The sequence below is a fragment of the Etheostoma cragini genome, chromosome 4, assembly GCF_013103735.1.
Source record: "Etheostoma cragini isolate CJK2018 chromosome 4, CSU_Ecrag_1.0, whole genome shotgun sequence".
In the NCBI taxonomy this organism is placed as follows: Eukaryota; Metazoa; Chordata; class Actinopteri; order Perciformes; family Percidae; genus Etheostoma; species Etheostoma cragini.
In genome coordinates this window covers 1,032,041-1,046,004 of record NC_048410.1, presented here as the reverse complement: position 1 = coordinate 1,046,004, position 13,964 = coordinate 1,032,041, and the positions used below count along the sequence as shown (strand labels likewise).

The 13,964-nt window shown below is 39.5% G+C and overlaps 1 protein-coding gene across 1 annotated transcript in view; it reads left to right on the top strand.

The window, feature by feature from the left end:
- The window catches only part of LOC117943375 (V-set and immunoglobulin domain-containing protein 1-like), a 140,546-nt gene that overhangs the window by 23,232 nt on the left and 103,350 nt on the right, over positions 1–13,964 (top strand). The window contains exons 4-5 of the mRNA XM_034869458.1: positions 4,169–4,507; positions 8,289–8,564. Coding sequence (XP_034725349.1) covers positions 4,169–4,507; positions 8,289–8,564 — 615 coding nt within the window. The remainder of the gene's footprint in view (positions 1–4,168; positions 4,508–8,288; positions 8,565–13,964) is intronic.

The following is a 13,964-nucleotide window of genomic DNA, read 5'->3' as shown; positions in this document are numbered from 1 at the left end:
TTGTTGAAAAAGCCTATAGCAGCTGGGACAAAAGAGTTTTTATGTCTGTTTGTCCTACATTTAGGCAGACTGAATCTCTGGTTTTGGGAGATCTTGCCACACACCTTAACTATATATTGCAGCCTGTTGTTGTTTTTAAGCGTGAGGGACCCAAACCAACTCACAATGGCAAAAGAAAGAATAGATTCAATAAAACAACAATAAAACATCCTCATAAAAGTCTTATCAACCTTAAAATTGCGAAGTTTACGATAAAAAAACATGCTTTGATGGGACTTCTTACAGACAGCGTCAACCTGTGGCTCGAAGGTGAGTTTGTCATAGATTATAATACCAAGGTATTTGTATTGCTTCACCACTTCAATGGCTTGATCATTAATGAGAGTAGGAGAGAGGGTGGGGGGGTTCTTTCTAAAATCATTTCTTTAGTTTCTGCCACGGTAATGTTAATAAAAGTCGACTTCCACCACTTTGTAAAATCATTTAAAATAGCGCCATGCTCGGGGGCGTTGTGAGTTAGCAGCGACACTATTACCGAGTCGTCAGCAAACTTAATGATATGACGCCTGGTGTGCTGGCTTTGGCATGCATTAGTATATAAAATAAATTAAATGGCTGAGAGGACGCAGCCCTGAGGGGAACCAGTGGAGGAAAAGAGGACATCAGATAAAATGCTATTCACTCTCACGCGTTTAGACCTGTAAGTTAAAAAGTTCATCAACCAAGAGATAAGATAAGGGTCAATATTAAAAGTAGTCTTTAAAATCCCTGCTAAAATATGTGGTTGGATGCAATTAAAAGCTGTCAATAAAATAGCAGCCGCATAAAGCTCTTAGCACTCTCAAGATGGGTATGGATCAAGTTAAAAAGAGTACATGCTGCATCTTCCACTCCCCGGTTTGGTCTGTAGGCAAACTGAAACGGATCCAGTAGATCCTGGACAGAGTTCAAAGGTTCATCCTTCACGATCTTCTCTAACGTCTTCATAGAGAAGGACGTGAGTGCCACAGGCCTAAAGTCATTGAGAGACTCTGGAGCCTTTTTTTTAGGCACTGGAACAATAATTGAGTCTTTCCAAAGGCGAGGAACAGTGTGGAGATGTAAAGACATTTTGTAAATAAAACAAAAAATGTCTGCCAGCTGTTCAGCACATTTCTTTAATATACAGCCTCCAATGCCGTCGGGACCAGGACTTTTCCTTTCGTTTATGCCTCTGAAGAGAGACAGGACCTTGTTTCTGTCAACCTGGACTATACCCTGCCCAGGGGCAACGTTATTAAAAACTGACAGCTTCTCACTAAAATCATGAATATTAAGACGATTATAAAAAGTGTTCAACTCATTTGAGAGGACAAGGTCTGACATGCCATTGAGGGAGATCAGAGACTTCTTAGTTTGCATCCCCATCATTGCCTTCACACCCTCCCATGCAGGACGTGAGTTGCCTGTGCTCAGCATGTTCTCAACTTTGTCCCTGTAATTAAGTTTTGCAAGCTTAAGTTCTTATTTAGCTTGCTTTTGAAGCACTCTATATTGAGTCATGTTACCTTGGTTGAAACTAATATTTCGTTGATTAATTATGCTTTTGACAGATTTAGAGACCCATGGTTTATTATTTGGTTATACGGAAATGGATTTACGAGGGATGACTAAGTCCTCACAGAAGGTAATGTATGCAGAAATAGTCTGTGTGAGCTCATCAATATCTTTACATTTGTTTTTGAATAGATCCCAGTCAGTGCAGCTGTAGCATTCCTGTAGACACTGGATCGAGTCCTCTGACCAAACCGAAACTAACTTTCGTTTCGGCTTGTTTCTCTTCAGTGCCGGTTTGTAAGACGGAACCAAATAAACAGAGTTGTGGTCAGACATGCTGAGTGGAGCTCTGCTGTAAGACTTATAAGCACCTTTGACGGATCCATAACAGAGGTCCAGACTGTTGGTCCGTCGTGTTGCGCAGGTGACATATTGATAAAAGTTACACAGGGACTTCCCTGCTTTAGAGTGATTAAAATCGCCCATGATGAAGTTTGGTGCTTCAGGTGAAATCCCCTGGAGCCGCTGCACGCACTTCACCATAGCCCGAGTTGCTAAATCTGCGTTAGCCTTCGGGTGAATGTAAACAAGTGTGACGAATATCTGTGGGAATTCCCTGGGCAGATAAAAAGGGCGTAAAGACACAGACAGAAGTTCGATATCAGGGGTACACAGTGTTTCTCTTCACGATCACCATATTGCACCATTTCTAATTTATATAAAGACATAAGCTTCCACCGAGTGATTTACCCGTCACTGTGGAGTCTCTGTCAAGACGGACAGGTTCTCCAAACCCGTCCATCTCCAGATCAGAGAGTGGATCCTGTTCTTTGAGCCATGTCTCTGTCAAGGCGAGGAGACAGGCATTTCTATACTCCGAAAGGAACTTTACTTTCGCCTGGAGCTCGTCCACTTTGTTCCGAAAGGACTGGACGTTGGCGAGGATGATTGAAGGAAGAGGTATCCTACGATGGCCTTCAGTCTTTGCCGTACGCCGCCGCGTCGCCCCCTTTTCCTCACTCCTGTCCTGAATGTCCAACTCTGATTCTCTGCGGGAGGGGTGGCTACCAACCGGATGATCTCTGGTGGAAGAGCCGCCGGGGGTTCCACGATGCCCGCATCAGAATTACGCAGGAACAAGAGAAACTCACGGGTGTAATGGAGGGACTCCTGGTGTACACAGAGTACCCCCAAAAGTTTGCATAACAGCGTAAAAAGGATAAAACAACCTGTCAACTGAGGTGAGCCATTGTTGTTACCGTCACACACAGATCTACTCAAGAACAACGCTAAAACCAGGTTAAAAATGTTAAAAAACAACAACACTCTCACTCTGCACTCTGCACTCAGCTGCTACCTGTTGCCATTCCAGCGCCAGTGTTCTGGTGCCAGGCTTCATGGTAGAGGCTTGACATCCAGCGGGGTCTGAGGGGGGGTCTGGGGAACGCTAACGTCATTGCGGGTGGGTGCGCCGGTAGTTATAAAACGATTATTAGACTATGAAATATGCCAATTCTGATATGTTCATATAGCCTGCTGAAAACAGACAGGGCAACCTAACGCAGACTGTTAGCTTACCGTTTTTAGGTGATACGCCATGTTTGTAGTCCAGCTGCGATATGCAAACTGTTGCTTGCAAACTTTACATTCAACCTTTTTTCCATTATCTATCTCTGTAAAATGCTGCCACACTGGCGATGTCTTCGACATGGGAGAGGAGGACTGACTGGAAATTAAACACTCACAATTAAATAAATATTCAACAAACCACCAAAACAAGGCTTTCTAGTTCTTTCTTTAGTCTGTCCCCAGTGGGTCGGGCTAATCCAAAACAAGTGAAAACAAGGGGGGGGTTCTGAAGACAGACTGTTACCTGTGAAACAGGGTTGCTCTAAAAACACCCCCTTAGCAATAAGTGCTTCCACCTCACAGTCTATGCTCCCTCTTGATGAAATAACACGGCAAAAAAATCGACCAATCTGAATTTTGGTCGACCCAGAACGTATCGACCAATAAATCGACTTGTCGACTGGGAGATTAAAGCCCTAAATATTACACGATTTTTTTTTTATCAACTTCTACATTAGGCCAATGAGGGGGGACCAGGGGAGAACTTGCTTGGACGTGTTCTGCGTGCCAATAATCAACATCCATAATCTGTCTGATTTCGGAGCTGTGACCCATTTATTCTCATGACGGCCTGCTCACCGTCGCACAATCATTGGTCCATTTCATTTCTGGTATAGTTCCATTCGTTTACCTTTAAACACAAATCAGTGACAAACCTGACAGGACTGACAGGGTGAAAGCTGTATGCGTTCCCCTTTCTCCACACACCTGTGTACCTGTGGCTGATTACCTTTATGCCTTCCTAAAGGCAATGCTCCACCCAGTGCTCCAACATTAAACTGCAGATTAATTAACAGAACCAACGTGGAATATAAACAAAACAAAGTGTTGGAATGGCTCCAACAACACTCCATGGTTTGATGTAATGTCTTAATACTGGCACTACAGTGATGTTGCTATGGTACCAAGGAGCTTTACGTTAAATTATACCCTCTTGTGTAATATTGCTTAATTAATCACTACGAAGTAAACATTCTGATTAATACTTCATTTTATCTTCCAGAGCCGTCAAAGGTCATCAGAGTGGAAGAAGACAGTGATGTTGTGTTACCCTGCTCTCTCAGGACCAAGGAGGACATTACGTCTGGACTCTTTGACTGGAAGAAATATGAAGGTCTGAAGGAGGTGTTCCTGTATGTTGAAGGCAAACATTACAACAACGGTCTAGTTGGTCAGAGTGAAGAGTTCAAAGATCGAGTCTCTCATTTTCAAGATGAACTGAAACACGGCAACGCCTCCATAACCATCAGAACTACGAGGCTGGCCGACAGTGGAGTCTACAGCTGTGATTTTCCAAATCTTCATCCACGTCAAACATTCTACATTAAGCTTGATGTTATTGGTGAGTATTTTTTATTTTTTTACTCTTTTTTTAACGTTTAAATATGTCTGCAATATAATAAAACTTATTTTTAAGTGGCTAAAATTTCACAAGCAGTAACAAATTAATCTTAATCTCTTTGTGCTCATTTTGATCATTTACATTTCTCTCTTGATAAAGACCCATTTTAATCTTTACAAACTCTGCTTATAAATATACCTCAACGGCCGTATTTTGTAATGACGTTAGTGACCATTGTGCAGTCGCTTGTGTAAGAAATACAAAAATTCCCAAGGTAAAATCGCGTATCATCCTAAAAAGACATTTTAAAAGTTTTGAACAACAGGCTTTTCTGCATGATCTGTATCACAGTGATCTCAGTAGGGTGTCTTTGTTTTCGGATGCTGAAATGGCATGGAAATTTTTTCATTCAAATTTTATTTCCATCGTAAATAAACATGTACCAATCAAAAAGTTTAGGATCAGTGGTAAGGACAACCCTTGGTTCTCAGACAGCCTATCAGAGCTAATCTGTTTGAGAAATAAAATGTGGGCACAAGCTAGATTCTCCAACTCCTCTGATGATTGGACTGCATTTAGAACTGTTAGAAACAAGTGTACTTTGATGATTAGAAAGTCCAAATCTGAGTTTTATTTGAGGTCAGTCACAGAAAACTTAAACAACCCTTTAAAGTTTTGGAAGTTAGTTAAATCCTTGTCAGGTGCACGTGTGACCTCAAACCTCCCTGAACAGATTCTCATTGGTTCAGATGAAATAAAAGACAAAGCAGCTATAGTCAATCAGTTTAATAAACACTTTATTCAGGCGGGATTCATATTTGATCAAACCGTCAATAAATCTGTCCCATGTCCTGCCATGTCAGCATCTGAAACTAAAAATGTAAATGTAAATCGGGAACACTTTCATTTTAAACCGATTTCAGTGTCAGAAGTTCATAAAGCTCTCAGAGACATTGATCACAAAAAGTCTGCAGGTCCAGATAATCTGGATTTCTTTCTGTTAAAAGTGTCAGCTGATATGATTGCTGAGCCTATAGCGCATATTTTTAATTTGAGTCTTCTTTCCAACTCCATTCCCAAAAGTTGGAAAGCAGCCTATGTTCTCCCTCTACATAAAGGTGGAGACTCATCAGAACTGAATAATTACCGTCCAATATCAAAACTCTCTGTTCTGTCAAAGATCTTGGAATCACTTGTGGATATACAGTTAAAACAGTACTTAGCTGACAAAAATATTTTCAATAATTTTCAGTCAGGGTTCAGAAGTGGCCATAGCACTATCACCGCTGCTACATTAGTGACAAATGATATTATTGGCGCTTTAGATAAGAAGCAACACTCTGCTGCATTATTTGTTGATCTTTCTAAGGCATTTGATTCAGTTGATCATGGATTGTTACTGACCAAACTAAGCTCAGTTGGTTTAAGTGAAAAGGCTGTTGCATGGTTCGAAAATTATCTTGTAGATCGTACTCAATGTGTTTATGCTGAAGGTTATAAATCTGATTTTCTTAAGATATCCAAAGGTGTCCCTCAAGGATCAATCTTAGGACCGATTCTGTTTTCAATTTTTATTAATGATTTAGATAGAGATATTCAAGCCAAATTACACTTATATTGCTGATGATACAGTGGTTTACACCCAGGCTTCCACCATTTCAGCAGCAGTGCAGGAACTTCAGACTGCTTTTCAGACATTGCAAAATACATTATTGAGTCTAAAACTGGTTTTAAATACACAGAAAACAAAGTTTATGGTCTTCTCAAAAGCTGGAAAACAGCTACTTGACAATTATGGCCTCTTGTCCTTAGATGGGAAATCAATTGACAGAGTGTCTTCATACAAGTACTGTGGGGCGGCTGTGGCTCAGTGGTAGAGCCGCCCCTGCAGTCATTGTCGAAGTGTCCTTGGGCAAGACACTGAACCCTGAGTTGCCCCTGGTGCTGCGCAATGGAGTGTGAATGTGTGTGAGTGTTTATCTGATGAGCAGGTGGCACCTTGTACGGCAGCCCCGGCCACAGTGTATGAATGTGTGTGAATGGTGAATGTTCCCTGTAGATGTAAAAGCGCTTTGAGCAGTTGTTAAGACTGGAAAAGCGCTATATAAATACAGCACATTTACATTTACTTGGGGATATGGATAGATGATAAGCTCTCCTTCAATGAACATATTATTGCTTTGGTCAATTGCTTAAAGTAAAGCTTGGCTTTTATTTCAGAAACAAATCTTGTTTTACTTTTAGTGCCAAGAAGAAACTTGTGGAAGCTACTTTTCTGTCTGTAATTGATTATGGAGATATATTGTACATGCATGCCGCATCTTCCATCTTGCGGCATGTTGATTCAGTTTACCATGCATCACTACGATTCATAACAAATACAAAGTCCCTCACCCATCACTGCATTCTTTATGATTTAGTTGGTTGGACATCCCTTAAAATTCGTAGACAACAACACTGGTATATCTTTATTTATAAAGCTATACTTGGCAAACTTCCACTGTACCTCTGTAATCTCCTCTCTGTCTGCTCAGGTACCTATCAGCTACGCTCTTCAAAGTGGTTGCTGTTTAACGTGCCACGAGTTGCAACCGAATTAGGAAGAACTGCTTTCTATTATTCAGCACCTTGGGGGTGGAATAATCTACAGAAAGTACTGAAGTTAGAAACCCTTATGTCCATTAATGAATTTAAAACTATTGTAAAGAAGGTTGTGATGGAGATATGTTCTTGTTTTTCTTGAGAGTCTAATTGTGTTTTTTAACATTTTGTACTTTTTTATCTTGAAAATGTAACTTGGTGTTTATGTATGTGTTGTGATTTGGCTGCTACCTTGGCCAGGTCTCTCTTGTAAAAGAGATTCTGAATCTCAATGGGACTTCCTGGTTAAATAAAGGATTAATAAATAATAATAATAAATGTAACGTTAAATTAAACCATATCCATATAAACAGCATTGCAGCGAATGCGAGGACATTAGCACTGGTGCGTCCTAGAGGAGCTAACAGCTAACAGATGCTAACTAGCACCGACTAGCACTGGTCACTGCTGTTGTCTGAAAAATGACAGACGGAACAAAATGTTGTGTTTTGGTAAACTGGTAAACCTTGAGAACGACGTATTACCGACTGCTATCTGTTGAATTCTCCTCCCGTTACTCTGTCCTCTGGGACTGTCTACATCTAGAAACTAAGCTGCCCGGTGCAGGGAACTACTCGGACCGGCTCAGGATCTGACAGGGGTTTACGGAGCAGGAGATTGGCTTTGCAAAAAACCCGGAGCGTTCTATGAAATGACGCTTTAAAAAAACAATCGCTCGATCACGCAAATTTGATCGTGGGAAGTCAAAATCGTGATCGCAATTAAAATGTGATTACTTGTGCAGCCGTACTGTATTAATTAATCACTTAAAATTGGAGACATTTACACACCACGGTCAGTTTTAAGTTTGTGTAAATGTTAATAATTCAAAAATGTTTTTAAAAATCTTCCTTTTTACAATTTTTATAATGGCAGTAACTTAAAATTGTCTTTATTGTGCACTGGTAAATTTTGTTAATCCTTATGAAAAAAAACAGTCAGAAATTCACTCATCCAGGAAGACGTGTGTGTGTGTGTGTGTGTGTGTGTGTGTGTGTGTGTGTGTGTGTGTGTGTGTGTGTGTGTCTCTTGTTTCTCTAACACTTTAATTCCCATAGTGAAGAAAATAGATGAGAACATCCCAATATGAATGTTTTAATGCTTTGATGGTCCGCTAGTGAGTTGTTCATACTGTGTTCAGGTGCGGCGCCAAAACCACATGTCACTATACTTAATCAAACAAAGGACCGGTCTCTGCTGCAGTGTGAGGTTCACGGTGATCCAGAACCTGAAGTAGAGTGGCGGGACAGTGCTGGAAACACACTTCCTGCTGAGAAGACCCAGGTGGAACGAATAGGAAACCTTTTCTACATCACTCTCAGAACTACTGTGATCCAGACCGACCGCTATCGCTGTGTGGCAACACAGGAGACCATCAGCCATCAGGTTTCTAATGAGATCTCTGTGTATTTTAGTGGTAAGATTCTTCCTCATCCTCGTTTTATCTATGAATACTTTTAAAAATGTGTGTGTGAAGCAGTGGCAGAGGCAGAGACAGTATTTTGGGTGGGCCATTTTCAAAATGACAAACACTTATACACGTAGCTGCAGCTACTCCGTGTTGCCTGCACCGATTCAGGTCGGGGGGGTATCCGTGTCCCGCTGGAGCTCCGATCAGCTCGCTGGCCAATCCCCACTGATGGCGGTCCGTCTGCAGGACCTGGAGCCCCCCCCCCCCAGTGTTTCAGTTGGACTGTTAACAAGTGTTGAGATAATTAAAAGGTATTTACAGTATTTAGAAGTGGGCTGGCTGCTAGTTAGCTAACGCTAGCTACCATGCTACATAAATAACGCGGACAGAGTTGTCCCTCATCTGGCGATAGAAACCCTGCTGTCCTCCCCCCCCCCAAAAAAGTGTTGCAGATGTCGATGTGCGCAGATTCTCCGCTGTGTGCTGCGAGAGAGAACAGATGTGAAGTTGCAGCGACAGATTCCAGATGTTGTAATCACTGAGTTGTGGTGGGGGGGGGGGGCGTTGTGGTCCGTTGATTTTGTGCAGTTCAACTATTAGTGTTTGAAAATAGTAATAAAATTAATACGTTTTGAACGTATCACACACTTCATTTAATGTGTTCTTGTGAATTATTCTGCAACAAGTTATGGTCCAAATGTCTTTTATTTATTTAATGGAAATCCTTATAGGTTTTTGGGGGGTTGCACTGGCTAGTTTTGATTATTGGAGAGGTTGTAACACCTGTATATTATGCATATGCATTCATTCCATCCTCTTTGTGTAGACCGTGATGTCCAGTCTGCTGGATATGATCTGTGTTATATTCTGAGTCTAACATTCACTTTTTGTCTTCTGTTTCAGGGCTCTCCACTTGGTGGATTGTTCTTATAGTTCTTGCTCTTGTTGTTGTTGTTGGTGTTCTAGCTCTAATGGTGCTTGTAAAAAAGGGCTACATCCCATTACGTCGTAGTAAAGGTAAGTTAAAATAATGAATTGTATCAACATATTCATGATGAGCAGACAACACAACAGATTATTTATACATAATATATTATTTATACATATCTCATGTTTAGAGTCTTTGAGGAAGTTTTATCTTCAGTCATTAATCATTCTGATGGTATTTACACCAGAGGACCATCAAGTCAGTTTATTATTATTTAATACAACTGTTACAGGATGTTATAATGTACTGGAGATCATTTTATTTTATTCTTAAATCATTTTCCTAAAATGATTAATTATATTTGATGTAGAGTATGTAAATAATATAATACACTACAGGCTTAAATGGTTAAAATATGTTGGTCGTGTTACAAAAAAATGCAGAAATAATTATACTGAAGAAAAAACTAAACTGCATTTGTGGAATTTAATTCTGCTTAAATTTATTTTCTGCCTTTAATAATTAAACAGATGACTCTGCATGTAAACATATTGATTAATACATGTTTTTATTTTTTATGGCCAAAAGTCATCACAGTGGAAGAAGGCCGTGATGTTATTTTACCCTGCCGCCTCTGGCCCAAGGTGGACCTTACGTTAAAAGGGTTTAACTGGAAGAAATATCCCGAGGAGGCAGTTGGAAGTCAGAAAAACGTGTTCCTGTATGAAGGTGTTCTTAACAACGGTCAGAGTAAAGAGGTCGAAGGTCAAGACGAACAGTTCCGAGGTCGAGTCAAATTTTTTCCAGAAGAACTGAAACAAGGGAACGCCTCCATAATCATCAAAAATACAACAGAGGCTGACAGTGGAGAATACTTCTGTTTTCCTCAAGATCTTCAGAAAAATAAAATGTTCCACGTTCAGCTTGTAGTTGTAGTTGGTGAGTACTTTGATTAAAGCGTTAAAGATGTCCTCTCATTTAACGAGTGGAGCCTCGTCTCCACCTCGTTATCTAGCTGCTGCGTCTCAACTAACATCATGGAAACTTTTCTCATTTCTTAATGAAATTACTACATACATACACACATACACACCTGGACTTACATTAATACCTGGTCACTTTATCACTTTAACACTGGACTCAACACTGACACTTTGAAAATAATTTATGCTCTTTTTTGTCTTTATTTGACAAATATTATTATTATTATTATTATTATTATTATTATTATTAGTTATTTTGTTGTCTTTATACTGTCTTTTTTTTATCTTTTTGTCTTGTTAAAAACTGATGCTGGAATTTTAAATTTCCACGCGCGGGAGTCATCCCAAAAAGATTAATAAAGAGAAGTCTGAGTCTTGAAATATCAGCAGTCTGCAGTAGATTAAATCTGAGTGTGTTGCTGAGAGATAAATCTGCATTTTGGTTTTAAAAGAAACCAACCAACAAGTTCATTTTAGTCTTATGCTTAGTTTTTTATGTTTTTTTTTTTAACTCTGGCCTCTAGTTTTACAGCCATGCGTGAAAAAACTGTGATTGTGCAGCTTAAATATGAACAAGAAGGTTTCATTACATATATTAAATATTGTTTTGTGTTTTTCCTGCAGGTTTTGCTCCAGAGCCAAATGAACGTTCACTAATGATGAAATGAGGCTTTGATGATGTCTGTGTTGCTGGAAACATTGATTTAGTTTCCAGTTCTTTTCTGCTGTGTTCTATCCCAGTTAGGCTGGTTGATGTGGTCTTCAGTTCTAGTTGATGGTGGACCTGTTGGTAAGACTGGTCCAGTATTCCTGGTCCAGAGGTGTGTAGAGCAGAGAGGACCAGCTCAACATGATGATGCTCTTAGAAGTCTTTATTTTAGATTCAGAAGTTAGCTGTGATGGTGTGAAGTGTGACATATATTGTGTAAAAAGGTCACTTCATGTAATGTTTGAGTTATTTTATGGTGTTTTATTCCAGCTGTTTGCTCTTTAGACGATCATTTCTTGCCTGTGTGTGTAGAAGAATAGTAAAGGCTGAGATGTGGAGTTGATCTTTTTATCTAACTCAGTGAATGAAGCGGCGCCCTGGTGGCTCAGCGGGTAGAGCCGGGACTTTAGGCTGAGTCCTCACCGCGGTGGCTTTGGTTTGAGTCCTCCACAGGGTCCTTCTGCAGGTCTTCTCTGGTCCTCCTGACTGTCTCTATCACTGTCTTTAAACGCAGATACACCAAAGATACAAGTATTTAGATAAAAGCCTCTTTACTGTGTACTTACACTATTTATGATATAGTGCCTTTAATCATTTGAATGTAAATGTATTCATATTATATTATTCAAAGCCTTGAATAAAACGTCAGAAATATGGTTATGCAGCTAAATATTAGTGTGATGATTCAAAGTGAAGCAAAAACCTTGAGACATTTTTTCAGTTTAAACTGTAAATGTTTGAGTTTGTAAATGTGAAAATGTAAATTCTGCTATTTTTGAACAGCCTAATATTAATTTTTCTTCCCTTTCTGTAAAGTTATAACACAATCTTGATCACTTCTGGTCATGTTTTGATTTGTTATTCAATGTTCAGTTTTCCCAATGCTTTGATATTATGAAATTAAAAGTTATTCTAAGGATTCTGAGCATTATTTATTATTATTATTATTATTATTATTATTATATATTATTCATTATTTAGCTGGATGTTGGATGTGAAAAGAAGGAAATGGTTCTTCCATAACTTCACCACAACAAGCTATTCTATGGATTTATTTTTTCTGAATATTTAGAATTTGTTAGTATTTTTTCTTTTTCTTTTTTATCTAAAATAAGGGAAATAAGTTTAAATTTTGTGAAGGTCACGATTTTATATTGTAAATATTTTCCCCCATGCAACTGGTTAAATCCCTTCTTCTTAACTTCTGTTAACTGTGACCTCTGACCTACATTCAGAGGAAGCGTTTCTGCTGGTGAGTGACGTCATGGCGCCCTCTGGTGGACACGAGCAGGAACTACACGCAGAGCGCCAGGAAACAATTACACAATAAAACATGTTTACAGGGTTTATTATCTTAATTTAAATGTTTTTATCTCATACAAAGATGACACATTTTATAATTCAAATATTTATTGAATTTTATCATTTTTTAACAAAAAATAACCAAAATAACAACATCAAGAAGACAACAACAATAATAACAACAAGAATGATAATAATAAAATAAAATAAAACAAAAAACAAAACCAATATAAACAGTGAGGTTCAATGTAAATCTTTGTAAACAGCTGATGTCCAAATTACATTGTAGACATGTAGGTGCAGAAATCGTCCCATTGTTCTTTCATGGTTTCATTCATAAAGTTGTAGTCTTCCCAACATCTTTTCGCACGCAGAATTTTCAGTCATTCTTTCTTTCCACATTCTAAGTGTTGGGGCATGAGTGTCCTTCCAAAATTTCAAAATGAGTCGGGAACATGTCACCAAAGCAGTATTTAACACCCTAAAAGTATGTTTATTTAACATTGGCACTTCTCTTTTGTCTCCAAGTAAACCCAGTCTAGGTGATTTGGGCAGACTACAGGGTAACCAACCCTGCATGGAGCTTAAAACACTGCTCCAAAAAGCAGAAATCACCGGGCATTCCCAAAGGGCATGCATCAAAGGGCCTTTAGCTATTTGGCATTTCCAACAAAGATAGTTTTCGCCAATACCCATTTTATAGAGCCTAGAAGGAGTATAATAATATCTATTCGAATATTTATGAGACCGAGCGTCTGGGAACGGCGTCCGCGGGCCGAGAGTCCCGCACCGGAGTCAGACTCGGACTCGGAGATGGAGACCGGAATAGCGCCAGACCATGACTACTGTGTAGTCCCTCAAACAGGAGCGAGGGCGAGTAATTTGGCATCCTCTTTGGGTCTTGCAGACAGAACCACCATTTTATTGATAGGACCTGGCTTGACTCCCTATATATAAAAAAAAATGCTCATTGTATTTATTAGTTTATTGCATTTCCAGTAGTTGTATTTTTATATATATTTTATTAGCAAATTCATTTAGAATTACCATTGTTCTAGGTTTATGCCAGCTCTGCTCCGTTTCAGTACAGCTGTGAACTGGAGGAACTGCACTGATGCCAAGCTGTGAGTAGTGGGCTGTTTGGTAAAGTAGTGCAACAATGTGGTTGCACATTGCTGTCCCAGCAACACAAGAACAACTACTCTGTGACAGTGTGTGACAGGGCGCATTGCGGCCGTCACCGTAGCGATGCGCTACTTGTACCTCCAATGTTTGCACACTGACTTTTCAATACTCTCCCTATGAGTGGGTGTGTGACACGTGTTTGTTTTGTTACCTTTTATTGTGTTTAGATTTATCAGTTACTCCATTCATTTCCATAGTCCTACTGTTGTCACGTAGTTTTCTAGTGCACGAATTTAACAGCTAAAACTACGGTGATAGTCATGCATGCAACATTGACTTCATTACTTCCCCAATCTGTT